Source organism: Bison bison, unplaced genomic scaffold (assembly GCF_000754665.1).
Source record: "Bison bison bison isolate TAMUID 2011002044 unplaced genomic scaffold, Bison_UMD1.0 scf7180017864334, whole genome shotgun sequence".
In the NCBI taxonomy this organism is placed as follows: Eukaryota; Metazoa; Chordata; class Mammalia; order Artiodactyla; family Bovidae; genus Bison; species Bison bison.
The window spans coordinates 925,317-942,603 of record NW_011494906.1 but is presented as its reverse complement, the minus strand read 5'-3'; the positions used below and the strand labels follow the sequence as shown (position 1 = coordinate 942,603).

Here is a 17,287-nt window from a genome sequence, read left to right as displayed (position 1 = left end):
GATCAGCCGGTCACACGCCTCACGTACAGTGTCTGGCACAGCCAGGCCCTGGGTGGTAATGACAGAGGCAGGCATGGCTGTGTCCACCAGGAACTGCAACAGGCGGTAGGCACCTGCCCCAGAGGCCTGGCTCACCAGGTGCACGGCCAGGTTCAGCATGTTGTCCAACTCCTCTCGGGGAAATCCCTGCAGGTGTTGCTGCAGTTGACTCAGCACGGCTGGGGGCTTAAGGCAGTCTACCAGTTCTCCAGAGACTGTGCCCAGCAAAGCTGGTGACATGACTGCTAGCTGCAGGAGGAAGGGAACTGTGGCCTGAAGGGAGGGGTCCCCACTCCGGCCACCAGTGCCCCCTGCCAGACTATCGTGGAACATTCGGAGGAGCTCTCGTCGGATGCTGTCTCCATGCCTGGAGGCCAGGTGCCCTAGGATGCCTACAACTGAGGCAATCTTGGGCACCCGTTTCTCCCCAGGGATGGCAGGAGATCCAGGGAAGGGGTCTGCAGAGGGAGTTTGAGAGGAGCCTCCACCACTGCCACCAGCTCCACTTCCAGCCCCACCATGAACGCAGAAGTCCTTAAGGCCACACGAGAGAACTCGAGAGATGATGGTGCCGGGAAAAGAGGAGCCAATATGTGCCACAACCCAGTCGAAGTGTGGGGAATGCTGGACGGAGGTATCCAGCAAGGCATCCACACAGGCATCTGGGCAACTGCCAATGAGAGCCGAGAGGCACTGAACATAGATGTCCATCAATGTGCGTGTGGCCCGACAGCCCATCCACAGCTGCAGCAATTCATTGAGAGACCCAGTGGCATGGGGCACACGCTGGTGCTGGCCCGAGTAAGTGCTGCTCAGCTGCCCCATGAGGTCAATGGACCATGCACTAATCACAGGTGCCCAGGCCTTCGGGTTGGCCCGGATGAACTCAGACAGCACCTGCTGCACTTCCTGCACCACATCCTCTAGACCAGGACCCCCAGCAGGAACATGGGAAGGTGGGGGTGGACGGAGGTGAGGTGGGCCAGCCACGGGGCTTTCATCCAGAGTAGCCAGGTGGGCCCGGACACTCTCATCGAAGACACCTCGCAAGTGGTCAAGCACGGCAGCCCGAGCAGGTGGCAAAGAGCGGAGCAGGAGAAGGCCACAGCGAGCGTGCTCCCTAGCAGAGAGCTGGTGGCCCAGAACAGGGTCTACACCAGTCAGAAAAGCCTTAATTTCCTGGGACAGCTCCTGAGCACTGTAAGGAAGCAAAAAAAGCAGAGTGAGAGTGTTGGAAGATGTAGAACAAGTTACATTCCCTCTGTGAGCTTCAGTATTTTTCTATGTAAAATAGGGATAACTGAACCTCCCTCATAATGTTCACAAAGTATGGAAGCACCATATCTAGTTCACACTAATTAATAAATGCAAGCTGTTTTTCTTTTAATAACAACAGAATCAGTATTAGGTAACTCCTGGAATAGATCAAGTTCTCTTTTAAGTACTTTACGTGTATTATTTCAATACAGGTAACAACCCAGTAAGGTAGGTACCATTATGATCCCATTTTACAGAGAAGGAAACCAAGGTTAAATAATCAGACTCTAAACTCCAAGAGGGTAGTTAACAGTTCTCTGCTCTTCAACACTGAATCCCCTTCTCCTGGAGCCCCTGGAATATGGGAAATAATAATTCGTTGAATTGAGTAAGTATATTTTGTGTTCCTATAACATCTGCCTTAAACACACCTTTTCAGCTTTACAGCACTCCCCCCTCCATACAACTCAAGTACCCTGGATTTTGCCCTTAATGGAAAGAAAATTCTAAGCCCAAATTTGCCCTTCATTAAGGGCTCTTCCTCCCCAAACTTCTTTCCATATTCTGCAAGCACCCTAACCACCCACCACTTGGACTCCACCACATCAACAACCACTACCGTCCCAGTACCCTCAATATGCTCCAGGAACCAAGGTGCCCAGGGCAGAGACAAGGTAATGCCTTCCAGCCCTTCCCACCCTAAAACATATGGGTTCAGTCCTAAGAGGTTCAGGAGGCAGTATCATGGGAAGAGACAAAATTCCCTTCCTCTTCGTGAGTTTTCTGCCAAAGAAGACAGCATCCTCTAGAGACTGGTAAGCTCTGACTATGCCATTCCTCTCTGGTTCCTCCAAAACAAAAACCAAAACCACTCAACGGTGAGGGGAGTGTCTCCGTTGGAAGGCGAGGGAAAGGCTAGAAAGCATTCTGTGGGATTCTGGGGGCCTGGGTGCTCAGGGAGTCCCCATGAAGTCAGGGGACTCTGCGTTAGCTCGGGTCTAAAAAGGACAGGGCACCCGGATTCCCAAGAATTGATACTCCCAACTCTTGGAAAAGCAAGGCCAGGATAGGGGGTAACTATACACTGGGCTTTAGAGGGAGGCAGTACCGAGACCTTGGGAGTGCGGGCACTGGAGCCCAGAGTTTTGGTGAGTCAGTCCCTGAGTTCGGGGAAGACCGGACCAGGAATCTCTGAGAACCCCGACGCGAGTTCTCGAGGTAGGATCCGGGTTTCTGCCGAGAAAGCTGGGGATCGGCGCGGGACCGCGTGGGAGGGAAAGATGCCAGGGGCTCTGACTACCTGAGCGGCGCGGGACCGTGAGTGACCGGGGCAGGCCCGGGAGGCCCTGGGGCCCCGGGAGGGTCGCACAACGCAGACATCCCGGAGCCCTAGACCGAGCCTGAGGCGGGAGCGGCGGAGCGCAGGGAGCGCATGCGCGCTGACTGGAAACCCGAAAGGAACCAGCGAAAAGGCTTCTCAAGAAAACCCATCCGGCGCTGTTCGTGACCCTCACACATTGGTTCCGCTTTGAGTCGGCGTCCCAGTTAGAGGCTGCGTCGGTAACAGCGGGAAGTCGACCCACCTTCTACGCAACCTTTCTCCACCCTCCCGCGCCTCGCAAGGGTCTTTGACACAGCTGAGCGCCGAAGAATTGATGCTTTTGAACTGTGGTGTTGGAGAAGACTCTTGAGAGTCCCTTGGACTGCCAGGAGATCCAACCAGTCCATTCTAAAGGAGATCAGTCCTGGGTGTTCATTGGAAGGACTGATGCTAAAGCTGAAACTCCAATACTTTGGCCACCTCATGCGAAGAGTTGACTCATTGGAAAAGACCCTGATCCTGGGAGGGATTGGGGGCAGGAGGAGAAGGGGACGACAGAGGATGAGATGGCTGGATGGCATCACCGACTCGATGGACGTGAGTTTGAGTGAACTCCGGGAGATGGTGATGGACAGGGAGGCCTGGCGTGCTGCGATTCATGGGGTCGCAAAGAGTCGGACACTACTGAGCGACTGAAATGAACTGAACTGAACTGAAAGCTATCTGAAGGGCTTCTCTGGTGACTCAGACGGTAAAGTGTCTGCCTGCAGTGTGGGAGACCCGGGTTTGATCCCTGGGTCAGGAAGATCCTCTGGAGAAGGAAATGGCAACTCACTCCAGTATTCTTGCCTGGAAAATCTCATGGATGGAGCCTGGTAGGCTACAGTCCATGGGGTCACAAAAAGTCGGACATGACTGAGCGACTTCACTTCTCTAAAGCTATCTGAGACCATTTAATTGGATTTCATTAATTTTCCTAATTAAGCCAAAAATACAAAATGTTCAACTCTCGAGGTTAAAAAAAAAAAAAGGAAGCTCTAGGAAACCTTTTAATCAGTAACCAGAGACAAGGTGAAAAAGCAGTTAAAGGAAAGAGGAAGGAGGAGAAGCGTAAAGAGAGAAAACCCCTAAAAGAAGATGAAGAGAAGACAAGAAAAGAGATGAACGGGAGGAAGCCTGAAATAAATTGAGCTGGCCACGCTGAAGGTGTCCTCCCAGCTCTAAATTGTCACCACAAGCCTTCTCAGGCTCCCCAGTCTCCCAGAGGAGGAACCTTCTCCCACCTGCAGCAGAGAGTTTGATAACTTTCTAAGGACCTAATACTCCTTATCAAGAGAGCCTTCCTCAACCCGTCTATCGAGATCAAATTCCAGCTATTCCGCTAACGGACTGTGTGCTTCAGTTAAGCTGTCTATGCTGCTGCTGCTAAGTCGCTTCAGTCGTGTCCGACTCTGTGCGACCCCATAGACGGCAGCCCACCAGGCTCCCCCGTCCCTGGGATTCTCCAGGCAAGAACACTGGAGTGGGTTGCCATTTCCTTCTCCAGTGAATGAAAGTGAAAGTGAAGTCGCTCAGTCGTGTCCGACTCTTAGCGACCCCATGGACTGCAGCCTACCAGGCTCCTCCATCCATGGGATTTTCCAGGCAAGAGTACTGGGGTGGGGTGCCATTGCCTTCTGTACCTGCTTCCTTTTCCGGAAATTACGATGATTAATAGTACACTTACTCCAGGGGCTGCTTGTGAAAATTGAAACCAGGAAATAGTATTACTGTATAACACTTGGTGTCTGCAATGGTAGGTAAACGTTATACATGCAATTGCTGTTTTTATTTTCTTTCTTCAATGAACTCTAGAAGATAAGTGTTCGGCAACAGGTAGTTCCCGCTTTTGTTAAAGGCTTCACCGTCATCACATACAATGGTGTCTGCTTGGCACTTGGTAGGTTTGGGGGTTTTTTTGTTGTCTTTTTTTAAGTAGGTTCCTAATAGTTGCTTAGATGAAAGAAAGGGAAAGTAGGTTCTGAGGCATTTATTAACCAGACAGCTTACTGTTCTCAATGGAAGTGTGAGTTAGAAGATCAGCAGATGGTAGGTCCTAAAGGTATCTTTGAAGTGACAGTGTTTTAAAATAGGGTTTTAAAAAGATTTTATTTACTTATGGCTGTGCTGGGTCTTCACTGCTGCGTAAACTTTTCTCCAGTTTTGGCAAGCAGGGGCTACTGTAATAGCAGATCTTGGGCTCCACAGTGCAGGGTCTTCTCATTGCAGCGGCTTCTCTTGTTGTGGAACACAGGCTCTAGGACATTCGGGCTTCAGTAGTTGCAGCTCCTGGGCTCTAGAGCACAGGTTCCATAGTTGTGGGGCATGGGCCTAGTTTCTCCTTGACATATGGGATCTTCCCGGACTAGGGATCGAACCTATGTCCCTTGCAATGACAGGCAGATTCTTTATCTCTGAGCCACCAGGGAAGCCCTGTGACTGTGTTTTAAAAGCTAAATGATTAATTCTCGTGGTTCTATATTTGTTCTTAGATTTTAGAAGTTCAAGCATTCATAAAATATGTGTTCTAGGAGAGTAAATATGAGACAGTTTCTGCTTCCAGCTCTGCTTCAGGCTTGGACCCAATACTTTCCTTCTCTCAGCCTCAACTTTTGATCTGTGAGAAGTGACTTTTGAACCAGGGGAGTTCTTCCAGCTATGAGACTATTATGTGGTTCTTGCCCCTAAAGATTTCATAATCTAAGGGTGCTTGTTTTGGAGTTAGATCTGGATTCCTGTCTGCTATTTAATGGCAATGTTACCGTGAGCAAGTGACTCAGCTGTTTTGGAGCCCCTTTCCTTATCTGTAAAATGGGTATGTTTCTCACAAGCTTTTTGCAGAGATCACTGCAGATTATTTGTATTAAGAGCTTAGCACAATACCAGATACAGAAACTCTACTTTGAGCTCAGCAAGCTCCTTCCCACCTTAGGCATAGGGGTAGAAGAAAATTATTCAGGGTAATGGGGATACCAAGATGTTGAAATTGCCTTTCCTTCTCCCCTCAGCTTCTCCCCTCTACTTCACTTGAATACAGTTCAGTTTCACACTAGCACTTTTTCCTTTCTGTATTCAAAACTGGACATAATACTGTTTCCCTGGGAAAATGGCTGATACCAAGTTTTAGACCAGGAGAAGCAGGTGAGCCTGGAACATATTGTGCCCAACAGCAAGAAAGTGCTCAAATACTGATGGTGTATCAAAAGGACACAGCATCCATGCATGCTCTGTAGCTCAGCCATGTCTGACTCTTTGCAACCCTACCAGACTCCTGTGTCTATAGGACTCTCCAGGTAAGAACACTGGAGTGGGTTGCCATTTCCTCCAGGGGATCTTCCCAACCCAAGGATGGAACCCACATCTTCTGAGTCTCCTGCGTTGGCAGGCAGGTTCTTTACCACTGAGCCACCTGGAAAGCCCAAAGGACACAAAGTGAAAGTGAAAGTTGCTCAGTCGTGTTCGATTCTTTGCGACCCCATGGACTATACATGGAATCCTCTAGGTCAGAATACTGGAGTGGGTAGTCTTTCCCTTCTCCAGAGGATCTTCCCAATCCAGGGATCGAACCCAAGTCTCCCTCATTGCAGGAGGATTCTTTACCAGCTGAGCCACAAGGGAAGCCACAGGAAGCTCCTTAAAGAGGCTGGCTGGTCAGTTTGGTATGATTTTGAGCATGAAAAATTGATAGTAACATGATTAAAACATTGAAAAACAACCTAAATGATATTTTTTTTAAAAAAAGAGAGTAGGGGTTTCCTTTACAGAGTATATCAAATGAGTACCACAGATGCATGGATACTAAAACCATTGTTGCGATGTCATTGGGAATAGGAAAATCATATAGTCTCAAAGTATCACTCATAGACTGCTTTTTTAAAACAATGCTTATTAATTCATTTATTTGGCTGTGCCAGGTCTTAGTTGTGGCATGTAGGATCTTCAGTTGCAGCATATGGGATCTAGTTCCCTGACCAAGGATTGAACTCAGGCCCCCTGCATTGGGAGCTCAGAATCTTAGCCACTGGATCACCAGGGAAGCCCCCATGGATTGCTTATTAATTGTAAAGGAAAAGAATACTTTAACAGTGGAGAAATCTAACAGATACCCACTTAACACTTAGAAGAACCAATGAGACAAATTGACATTACATGTGAACAAAAAATGTTGCCTATCAGAAAAAAAATCTTGTGACCATCAACCAGTCAGCCACTATAGTCACCCGTAAGGGTCTCTGGCCATCAAACGAGGACAACCTCTGCAGCCATCCCCAGAGGTGAACCCCGAGGGAATTCAGGAAGGAAAAGAACAGGATACTGGCCATAGATAGTTAAGGTGCATAGCAAAAGAGTGAAAAAACAAAAGAGCACTAGGTTCATTAACTCGAAAGGTCTAGTGTTTTGCTATAAGTTTCTCTTTTGGCTGAGGCTTGTGGGAATCTTGGTTCCCTGACCAGAGATGGAAGCATCATCCACTGCATTGGAAGCATGGACTCCTAAGTGCTGAATCACCAGGAATGTCCTGAGAAGTCTAATTCTAATTAATGATAATCTTTGATGGTCTGATTTTTAAAAAAATATTTGTATTTATTTGGCTGCACAGGGTCTTAGTTATGGCAAGTGGGATCTAGCTCCCTGACCAGGGATCAAACCCAGGGCCCCACTGACAGCTCAGAGTCTTAGCCACTGGACCACCAGGGGAGTTCCTGACTACCGGATTTTTGTCACAAAAACTATCTAGGCTCCTCCCTTACCTCTTGGGAGCAGTCCTTCAGTCATCTGAGAGGCTGTCTTCTGGGCTTTTAAGTCCTCTGCAAGTCTGCCAAATCAAACATAATTCTCAACTTTTTGTTGCTGTTCTGTCGCTGTCGTGTCCGACTCTTTCCAACCTCATGAACTGCAGCGTGCCAGGCTTCCTTGTCCTTCACTATCACCCAGATTTTGCTCAGATTCATGTCCACTGAGTTGGTGATGCCATCCCACCATCTCATCCTGTTGCCCCTTTCTCCTGCCCGCAATCTTGTGTATTTTTCAGTCAACACATACTTCCTGATGATATGCCATGAGAAGTGCACAATATCCTACATCAAATTCTTCCCAGAAATGCCTAACCTACAACTAATGATGAGGAAATGCACAGAAACACTCAGACAAACCCAGATTGTGAGATACTCTTTTATTTGAGCTGGACTCTTCAAAAAATACCAGTCATCTAAGACAAGGTAGGAGTACTCTTTTCATTTGAAGACTAAAGGGGCATGACAGTTAAATAGTATGTGATTCTTAATGGTTTCTGGATTGAGGAAACAATAAGCAGTTATAAGGAATATTGTTGGGACAACTGAGGAAATTTGAATATGAAAAACTGAATTTTAGCTATTCCACTAATGTTAAGTGTCTTAGGTGTTTTGGCTATATAGAAACATAGCCTTAGGGATAAAATCTCACCTGCAACTGACTTTCAAATGAGTCAGCAAAGACAACAGTGATATGTACTTGAACAAACACATATTTGCAAGCAGGTAGGGAGATCAAGCATAGCGAGAGAAATGTTAAAAACTGGTAAACCGAGGTAGAGTGCATACATAAGGGCTCATTGTGCTAATCTCTTAACTTTACTGAAGGTTTGAAATTTTCAAAATCCCTTCTTCCAGGAAGCTTGCACTGATTAAACAGGGCAGGGAGAGAGTTGCTCTTTCCCCAGTGACCACATCTCTGCACATTCAGCTTCTCACTTTAATTAACCACCCCAGCCCTGGCTTCCAACAAACAGAATTTCTGAGCATAAAAAGGGAAAAATAATGTTCACTTTATTAAAACTATAATCAGCAATGGAAGCAGAGATAATCACGGTCACTTGTCCACCCTGGTCACACAGTGGAGGTGGCAGGGCTGATATCAGGAGCCTTGCCTCCTCTGACATCTCTACAATAATCCTGTTTTGTTAGAAATTTTGTCACTGGGGAGACAGGGCCACCAGGGAGCTTAACTTCTTGTTGCCTTTGCTCAAGTAAGTGCTGTGAGTCCTGTTTTCCAGTTGTCTTGTTTCCACACTCACAGCCCCTTTTCCTTCTCCCATCCCAATTTCCACATTTAATCACACACATCTCAGTGGGAACGAGGGGGCTTTATTACAAATGCAGTTGACTGCTTAGGACTTCCTCTCCAATTTTTCTTTTCTACTCTCTTTTTCTCAATACATCCCTCCAGGGCAGGTCAGTAGGCCATTAGGGAAGAGGTATACGGGGAGAATGAAAAGGAGCAATGCTTTCTCCAAAATCATCTGAAATAACCATCGAGTCCTCTTGGCTCCAGCTTGAGAATCTTCTGGTGGAAAGGGTGTGAGATTCAAATTTAGCTCTTATCTTCAAGGTCCTCCATATCTACATCCTGGGGGGCTTTTGTCTTCTTTTTTGATCTGGGCTGTGGGTCACTAGTCCTGGTTGGCTTAGGAGGGGCTTCCACTGAACAAAGGAAAAGAGGAAGCATTAAAGAACCCGAATGAGTCCAGGCTGTATCACCCCAGCTTCTGGGCCCTAGCCTCACCTTCCATGGCTGCTTTCTCTTTCTGGGCAAGTCGGATCTGCTGGAGGAGTTTTCTGCGCTTCTTCCCAGACAGAGTAATGTTGGCACGTGCACTGGACCTAAAGGGTTGGTAGGAGCAAAAATACCAGATGAATCTGAACCAAAACAGACCACACAGTGGTTCTGGTTACTGGAAAGGTCTTTGGATCTAAGTTAAAGAACTGTTACCTTACTTAAAACTAACCTTAACACATACATAAAGTAACATTAATTGCTAAAATTTAGTATCGAGTGGAAACTTTTCCTCCTCTCATCCTTGATACTTCTGCCACCAGATATGGTAGGTTTTCCCACATCAAGTAATTCTCCGTATTTGCAGTGAACACAGACTGGGCGTCCTACAAATTTAAATTTGATTTGGACACTATATACCTGGAGATGGCATCAGACACCACAGGTTAAGGGCTTGGTTCCACAGGGTTTCCCCCACTTCAAATACCAATCACAAATCCAGGTTGTCACCTAGACTTCTGATTGGCCAGCCATAAATTCGGTTCTTATGATCCCCTTCTCAAACTCAGTAATTTGCTAGAAAGGCTCACAGAACTCAGGGAAACATACTTGCATTTACTGATTTACTATAAAATACAACTCAGGATCCAACCTGCAAGGAGATCCAACCAGTCCATTCTAAAGGAGATCAGCCCTGGGTGTTCTTTGGAAGGAATGATGCTAAAGCTGAAACTCCAGTACTTTGGCCACCTCATGCGAAGAGTTGACTCATTGGAAAAGACTGATGCTGGGAGGGATTGGGGGCAGGAGGAGAAGGGGACGACAGAGGATGAGATGGCTGGATGACCAATGGATAGCCAACTGACTCAATGGATGTGAGTTTGAGTGAACTCAAGAGATGGTGATGGACAGGGAGGCCTGGCATGCTGTGATTCATGGGGTCGCAAAGAGTTGGACACGACTGAGCTGAACTGAACTGAACAACTCAGGAACAGTCAGATGGAAGAGAGGCATAGGGCAAGGTATGGAAGGGACCAGAGTTCCCATGCCTTCTCCAGCTAAACCTTCTCAGCACCTCCACCTGTTCACCAATCAGGAAGCTATCAAGAGGTTTTATAGAGCTTAATCTCCAGCACCTGCCCTCTTCTCAAAGGTCAGTGCATAGGGCTTAAATTTCCAGTCCTCTAATCATGTCTTCTTTTGGATGACCAGCCCCACCCTAAATCACTATTAGCATAAATTTGTGCTTAGTTCTTTGCTCAGTTGTGTCCAACTCTTTGCAACCCCATGGCAGCCTGCTAGGCTCCTCTGTCCATGGGGATTCTCCAGGCGAGAATATTGGAGTGGGTTGCCCTCCTCCAGGGGATCTTCCCAATGCAGGGATCAAACCCAGGTCTCCAGCATTGCAGGCGGATTCTTTACCGTCTGAGCCAACAGGGAAGCCCAGCTTAAGTTTGCTGCTGCTGCTAAGTCACTTCAGTCGTGTCCGACTCTATGCGACCCCATAGACGGCAGCCCACCAGGCTCCCCTGTCCCTGGGATTCTCCAGGCAAGAACACTGGAGTAGGTTGCCATTTCCTTCTCCAATGCATGAAAGTGAAAAGTGAAAGGGAAGTCGCTCAGTCGTGTCGGACTCTTAGCGACCCCATGGACTGCAGCCTACCAGGCTCCTCCGTCCATGGGATTTTCCAGGCAAGAGTACTGGAGTGGGGTGTCATTGCCTTCTCCTAGCTTAAGTTCAGGTGTGCTCAAAAGGGGATCCTTTTGAAATAAAAGGCACTCTTATCACTCAGCAAATTCCAATGGCTTTAGCTCTGTCAGAAACCCAACAGGGACCAAATATATTTATTATGCCAATTCATAAAGTAAATATTATAGTAAACAAGTCAGTGAAAGAATGGGATGGGAAGTCTTCTACAAGAACTCAAGTGGCCTTGAAACTTCTATGCAATATCCCACATGAACCTTTGTGAAAATTCATCGAATGATTCACCACACACTCATGTGTACGCTTTTAAATTTACTTATAGGAAATCTGTGTGAATATATGTTACTTGGGGAGGCTGGGGCCACAGTTCTCCTTAGATTCTCAGTGGGGTCCAAGAACCAAAAAAAGGTTGCAAGTTACAGGTATAATGAGAGGCTAACAAAGTTTAGGCACAAACTTTCCTTGCGTAAGTGTGAGTATACAAGGAAAGCAAAATGGTGTTAAGCTACTCCGGAGCTCGACAAGGAGGGAAGGAGGGTTGATGGGGGAGGACGCAGGGAGAGAGGGTCTGGCACTCACGCCCGCTTCTTGAGGTGGTGCCGCGTAATCAGTCCTTCGTCTATCACAGCTCCGACCACCCGATGCTTCAGTCGCCGCTCCCGGTTCAACACTCGTCGTCGCTTGAACAGCTTCTTCTTCAGCTCCTGGGGAGAGGAAGATGCTTAATCAGAGGGCGGCTGCGACCTGGGACCCCGCACCCGGCGACACTGGCCCATAGACTCCATCTCGGGCGAGAATAAAGGCTCTGGGACGCTTGGGAAACCATGTCGGGGGTCCCAGAGTCACCGTTCGCGGCCGGTTGATCTTTCCACTCGGAGCACCCATAGCTGCGCCGCTAGGCCGGCTCCGGGTCCACGTTTCCGTTGTGCGCAGGGTCCGTGTGCGCCCCGCCCTCAGCTCTGTGCTAGCCAATCGCAACTCGAGGGCGGGCCCTGGCACTATATAAATGAACCCGGCTCGCGCATAAGCCTTTTCGAGGGCGGCGACTGATTGAGTGTGGTCTGGTAGGTGTGGGTGTCCGGCTGGTGTTCCTGGGGAGTGGGGACGGTGCCTGTGGACCCTCCTTTTCTTGGCGCGGGTCGGGCGTGCAGTCCCGTTCCGCGTAATGTACGGAGGTAGAGAGAACGGGCTCTGGCTCCCTCGGCGTCATGTCTTCGGTACCGGCGGCCAGCTGTCCGCCGGTTCTATCCTCAAGCGCCGGGACACAGAGCTCCAAGGAGCAGGGCAGAACCGAGGTTCAGCAGACTCCTCCCGGGGGTACTCACACCTTCTCCTTTGATTTCAGGTCTGTGGAGCCACCCCAAGAGCCGGAGCTGCCATATCCCCTCTTCCACTTCCCGCTGCAAACAATAAAGGTCATTCGTACGGTACTAAGTTTGTGTCCGCATTCTCTTTTTCCGAAGCTGCAGGGTTAGGGAAGCTTTATGCGTCATTCCGCACAGCGGATTTTGCAAATCTTCCCTTGGATCTCAGGCCCCAGCCGGAGTACGGGCGACATTTTCACACAAGTTTCTCTGGGCGACCTTGCCGGCACCTCCGGATGGCTGCTTTGCGCCGAACCCTCCATCTGGCGAGCCTGGCGGCGGGGACGCGCCGCACCGTGGCGGGTAGGGAAGGTGGACACTGGGAGGGCAAGCTGGGCTCTTCGTTACCCAAGAGTCTGGTCATTGAAATTGTGACGCTGAAAACCCCAGGGCACATGGCGCCGATTTTGCAGCAGTTTGAAAGAACCGGGCGCTGGGTGATGCGTGTCTTCCCCTCGTCCGCAGGTTCCCTGGCTGGTAGCTGCCTGGCAGACCGCTCCCTCTGGGATAAGCTCCACGCCCAACCCCGTCAGGGCAGCGTCCGCACCTTCGACTGGTTCTTTGGATACGAAGAAGCCCAGGGGCTCCTGCTGCCGCTGCTGGAGAAATCATGGGCTGCCTGTCCACCCCGGGTGTTGGACGTGGGCTGTGGGACCTCCAGCTTGTGTCCAGGCCTCTATACCACATGCCCGCACCCCGTGGACGTGTTGGGGGTGGACTTCTCTCCCGTAGCAGTGGCCCACATGAACAGTCTCCTGGAAGGTGGCCAAGGCCAAACACCCCTGTGCCCTGGACACCCTGAGTCAAGCCTCCATTTCATGCAGGCTGATGGCCAGAATCTGCAGCCAGTGGCTTCCTCAGGCTTCTTTCAGCTAGTCCTGGACAAGGGCACCTGGGATGCTGTTGCCCGGGGTGGTCTGCCTGGGGCTTACCAGCTCCTGGCAGAATGTCTGAGGGTCCTAAGCCCCCAGGGGACCCTGATTCAGTTCTCAGATGAGGATCCTGATGTGCGGCTCCCCTGCCTAGAGAAAGGGTCCCAGGGCTGGACTGTGACAGTGCAGGAGCTGGGCCCTTTCAGGGGCATCACCTACTTTGCTTATGTGGTTCAAGGCTCTGATTAAAGATGTTTTAGACCTGATCTTACTGTTTTCCGTTTGGTGAGGAGGTGGAGAAAACTTTTGTCTTTGCAAGATGACTGGAAAATTTGGGTGCTGGTTTCCACATTTATTAGATGGGTGCACCTGGTACTGAATATTTCTGTGCCCCATTTACTCACCTGCAAGGCTGGAATAATACCTGAAGTTATGTGATTACATACAGTTGACAGGTGAAACATTTAGCAGTGCCAGGCACAAAATGAGTGCTAAATAGAAAACGTACAAGTGGGTTATTTCCCATCTCCAACTAGTTGAAATCTTAAAAGCACAGACGAGAGTTCTTAATTCAGATTCCTTGACTATCACTGGTGTGACCCTGGGGTCTAACCTTTAAGCCCCATTTTTCTCACTTGTAGATGAGGAAGACTGAAGGGATGGATGGAAGGACTTCAAAAACCTAGGTAAAATGTTTGAGGGAGAAAGTGATACTTACCCTCAAAGCTCCTGGGAGGCAGGAAATGGGAATATTCCACAAAGCAGCTTCTGCAGACATGGGAGCTTGATGGTGGGTCCCAGAGAGGACAGGGATTGGGGGCTTCCTGACAGTCTGTGTCCTCTGGGATCCAGGAGGCATCTTGATCTACCTGTTCCTGCCCCCAGCTGAGTTCTGGGTTAAAGGTTCTTAAAGGAGACTTAGGGTCCAGGGAGCTCCAAGTCCAGCCTGGGAGTTAAAGAACCCATTAACAATGAAAAATACATAATAAAAGAACAGAGAAAAATATACCTGGTACCTGACTGGGGTTTTTTTTTTTTTTTTTTTTGAGGTAAATTTGTTTAATTCTTTTTGCTTATAAAAATAATACAGCAATTGAAGTGAAGAGCCTAACTCCCACAAGCTGTGTGGCATGGTGGCCAAAAAAAAATTAAAAAATTCATCAACTTTGCCAGTCACCTTAACTTTTTTCATTTTTTTGGCCAAGCTGCACGGCACATGGAATCTTAATTCCACAGATGGGGATCTAACCTGAGCCCTTTCCTCCCACTCCCTGAGGTGGAAGCTCAGAGTCCCAACCACTGGATCTGGACCTGGACCGTCAAGGAAGTCCCTCAGCCACCTTGACTTTTCTCTCCCACCTCTACATTTCTCTTCACGATGTTTACTGGGCACCTACTGGGTGCTGTTTAATGCAGGGGACACAACTAAGTTGTCCCTCTTGTTTTGCTTAGAACATTCAGTTCGCAACAGCCCCATTTGAATGAGCCTCCTCCCTCACCTGGTTCTTCACTTTGGTCCTGGAAGAACACCTCGACCTCCTCTTCCTCATCGTCAGTCAGCAGCAGCAGCTCCTCGTGTGGCCACCGGAGCTCCCCACTCTCTTCACTCACCTCAGAGGCTTCCACCACAATGGAGGGGAGGCGGGTCTGCGGACACATAACCTGGATAGGCACAGCAGGGGAACCGGGCCAAAGTGGAGGGTGAACCAACAGCAGGACGCAAGGTGGGAAAGTACTAACCTGAACATCCTGGTGACCTTCAACCCTGTCAATTTCTCCTTTGTCCTTCCAAAGCGGGTTGGTCAGTCTAGGACTGTCTGCACGCTGGGAAGAGCCTGGGCTATCTCTAGGCCAAGGCCCATCCTCACTGCTCCCTGGCACAAGGGCCATGGGTGCTGATTCTAGAATGCAGGACAATTGAACTCAGTAGAGCACCCCTGCCCAGTGCACCCCACAGACTGCTCCTTTAATCGCTTTGGAGCCGAGCCCCTTAATCACTTCTGAGGAGAGGAAGCTGAAAGGAGATTATGGACCTTCCAGGGGAGGGGCCAATGCCAGGAGGTGGGATGAAGTGAAGTGCTAGGCGCTCAGTCGTGTAAGACTCTTTTCGACCCCACGGACTGTATTGCCTGCCAGGCTTCTCTGTCCATGGGATTCTCCAGGCAAGAATACTGGAGTGGGTAGCCATTTCCTTCTCCAGGGGATCTTCCACATTGCAGGCAGATTCTTTACGGTCTGAGCCACCAGGGAGGCGCACTCACTCTGGTGACACAGAGAAAGGCAGGAGGAGTAGGAGTTAAGGAGGGCATTTGGATTAAAGCCCTGTGAGTAAAGAGCTTCAATAATGAGTTTGAAATTTCCTGATTCTTACAGGGTCTTCCAAGTTCACATTTCTTGGTATCTTATTTAATGAATATTTATATAGTGTCAACTAAAAAAAAAAAGGCACAACGTGAGAGTTGTGAGTGAAGTTTTATTTGGGGCAAAATGAAGACTGCAACCCAGGAGACAGTCCCTCAGACAGGTCTGAGAGACTGCTCCAAAGAAGCAGTGGAGAAAGTCAAAATATAAGATTTTCGTGAAGGGGGAGTTCAGTGCAATCAAGCACTCATTTTGTAAAAGGTTTTCTGCTAGTCAGGAGGAGGAGCTGACATCAGCATGAAGGGATTTAGTGCTTTTCTAGAGGAGATGCAAGAAATGAAATCATGAAATCAGTTCCTGAAAATATCTAACTAGTTAAAAGACCTGTTCCACCAGTTTCCCTGGGGCACAGAGTGCCTCACTCTCCACCCTGAATTCCCTTTAGGGAGTGTAGAGGTCAGCAGTTGCAGCAACACAGGCAGATGGCAAATGCCCTTCTTGTTTTTGTTCATTTAGCTCAGTCGCCTCCGACTCTATGACCCTATGGACTGCAGCACACCAGGCTTCCCTGAAGCTTGCTCAAACTCATGTTGATCCAATCAGTGATGCCATCCACCCATCCAACAGTGACTGTTGCTGTTCAGTCACTGGCAAATGCTCTTGGCAAGTGCCAATCTGTAGTTGATACCAGGAACTGTTTTAAATGCATGTCATATAAATTGTTTAATTATCCTAAAATTGTGAGATGTTGTTGGTCAACCACTAAGTCATGGCTGACCCTTTGCGACCTCATGGACTGCAACATGCCTGGCTTCCCTGTCCTTCACTATCTCCCAGAGTTTGCTCAAATTCATGTCCATTAACATGTCCATATGCACTGTTATTAGCCTCATTTTCCCATGCAGAAACTGTAAAACAAAGAACTTAAATGACTTATCCAGAGTCACACAACTAAGAGGTGTTTTCTTCACCAAACTAGAATTCGGTAAGTTACACAACATCCATGGTTTTCATGGTTAAAAAAAAAAAAAGCCAAGATTATTTACCTAAGAGAAGGGTAATGTTTGCTTTTACTAAGTAAAATAAAAGGAAAATGTATTAATATATCATTTTCCCCATCCGGTACACTTGGTTTTTCAGTGTTTAGGATTGAAGAGATTGAAGGGAGTCAACAGACTGATGTTTATAAACACGTGGACGTCATTACATACTGCGGTTTGGATAAAGCACAAGTAATCCTAGGAAACTACAGAGCACAGGCTTAGCCCTCTATTGATCTGGACATTCCGGAACCGGGCAATTGTCAAACTCCCAGTAACCATGAAGACACTCTCCCGTTAGCAATCCTACTCGGGATTTCATGACAAGGGGTCCCACCCTCAGCCCTGGGTCCCAACACCTCTTGACGTGCTCAACCTTCTCAGCTAAACTAGTCTTAAGACCTAGACGCTTCAGATTCGAAACATTTCTCCGATTAGGTCCTCTCTAGCCCGGGCCCGTCTCTATGGTCTCTTGTGTGGGGCGCTCTAGCCTGCGCAGATTAAGTCGTCGCGGCGGCCCGGATGGGCTACTGGAGGCTCCAGAGGTCCTCTCGCTGGTTGCGCTGTCGACCATGACGACCCTGCGCAAGCTGCTGCTCGTGGGCGCACTGCTGGGCGCCGGGGCTGGCGTGGGCACCGCGCTTTTTGCCCTTGTGACCCCGGGTGAGGAGCGGAAGCAGGCGATGCTGAAGGTGGGAGCAGTTGGGGAGGCAGAGGTGGGGTGGGCGGGCGGAGAACCCCGGGCTGGTGGC

General features: G+C 48.9%; 4 protein-coding genes across 7 annotated transcripts in view; 2 read left to right on the top strand and 2 right to left on the bottom strand.

Annotated features, from left to right (window-relative positions):
- Positions 1–2,734, bottom strand: part of INTS5 (integrator complex subunit 5) — a 4,689-nt gene extending 1,955 nt beyond the window's left edge. The window contains exons 1-2 of the mRNA XM_010854055.1: positions 2,597–2,734; positions 1–1,237 (exon numbers count right to left, since the gene is read on the bottom strand). Of these exons, the coding sequence (XP_010852357.1) occupies positions 1–1,237; positions 2,597–2,676 (1,317 nt within the window). The 5' untranslated portion in view covers positions 2,677–2,734. The remainder of the gene's footprint in view (positions 1,238–2,596) is intronic.
- Positions 2,735–8,438: 5,704 nt separating this feature from the next.
- On the bottom strand, positions 8,439–11,826 carry LOC104998687 (chromosome unknown open reading frame, human C11orf98). Its single transcript, XM_010854011.1, has 4 exons — positions 11,745–11,826; positions 11,478–11,602; positions 9,200–9,297; positions 8,439–9,117 (listed from the first exon to the last, which is right to left on the bottom strand). Exons 1-4 carry the CDS (start codon positions 11,781–11,783, stop codon positions 9,008–9,010), a joined length of 372 nt encoding a protein of 123 aa, XP_010852313.1. The 5' UTR covers positions 11,784–11,826; the 3' UTR covers positions 8,439–9,007.
- A 45-nt stretch (positions 11,827–11,871) lies between these two features.
- On the top strand, positions 11,872–13,400 carry METTL12 (methyltransferase like 12). Of its 4 annotated transcripts, none has more exons than XM_010854014.1 (4): positions 11,872–11,962; positions 12,244–12,313; positions 12,432–12,565; positions 12,728–13,400. In XM_010854014.1, the coding sequence occupies exons 3-4, from the start codon at positions 12,499–12,501 to the stop codon at positions 13,381–13,383; spliced, it is 723 nt and encodes a 240-aa protein (XP_010852316.1). In that variant the 5' UTR covers positions 11,872–11,962; positions 12,244–12,313; positions 12,432–12,498; the 3' UTR covers positions 13,384–13,400. The 4 variants fall into 4 exon arrangements, with proteins under 4 accessions (XP_010852316.1, XP_010852317.1, XP_010852315.1 ...); XM_010854013.1 differs by having other exon boundaries at positions 11,938–11,962; positions 12,244–12,325; XM_010854015.1 differs by lacking the exon at positions 12,244–12,313 and having other exon boundaries at positions 11,929–11,962; positions 12,362–12,565.
- Positions 13,401–16,637: 3,237 nt separating this feature from the next.
- LOC104998686 (UPF0723 protein C11orf83 homolog) overlaps positions 16,638–17,287 on the top strand; it is a 1,392-nt gene continuing 742 nt past the window's right edge. Inside the window, exon 1 of the mRNA XM_010854009.1 lies at positions 16,638–17,227. Coding sequence (XP_010852311.1) covers positions 17,000–17,227 — 228 coding nt within the window. The 5' untranslated portion in view covers positions 16,638–16,999. The remainder of the gene's footprint in view (positions 17,228–17,287) is intronic.

What these genes read in the sequence shown, in the direction of transcription:
- LOC104998687 (XM_010854011.1), bottom strand. Translation starts at nt 11,783, where the DNA reads ATGGGTGCTCCGAGTGGAAAGATCAACCGGCCGCGAACG. An exon ending in AGATCAACCGGCCGCGAACG is followed by an intron (nt 11,603 to 11,744) that starts GTGACTCTGGGA and finishes TCCTCTCCCCAG; the next exon opens with GAGCTGAAGAAGAAGCTGTT. An exon ending in CACCACCTCAAGAAGCGGGC is followed by an intron (nt 9,298 to 11,477) that starts GTGAGTGCCAGA and finishes CCAACCCTTTAG; the next exon opens with GTCCAGTGCACGTGCCAACA.
- METTL12 (XM_010854014.1), top strand. Translation starts at nt 12,499, where the DNA reads ATGGCTGCTTTGCGCCGAACCCTCCATCTGGCGAGCCTGGCGGCGGGG. An exon ending in GACGCGCCGCACCGTGGCGG is followed by an intron (nt 12,566 to 12,727) that starts GTAGGGAAGGTG and finishes CCTCGTCCGCAG; the next exon opens with GTTCCCTGGCTGGTAGCTGC.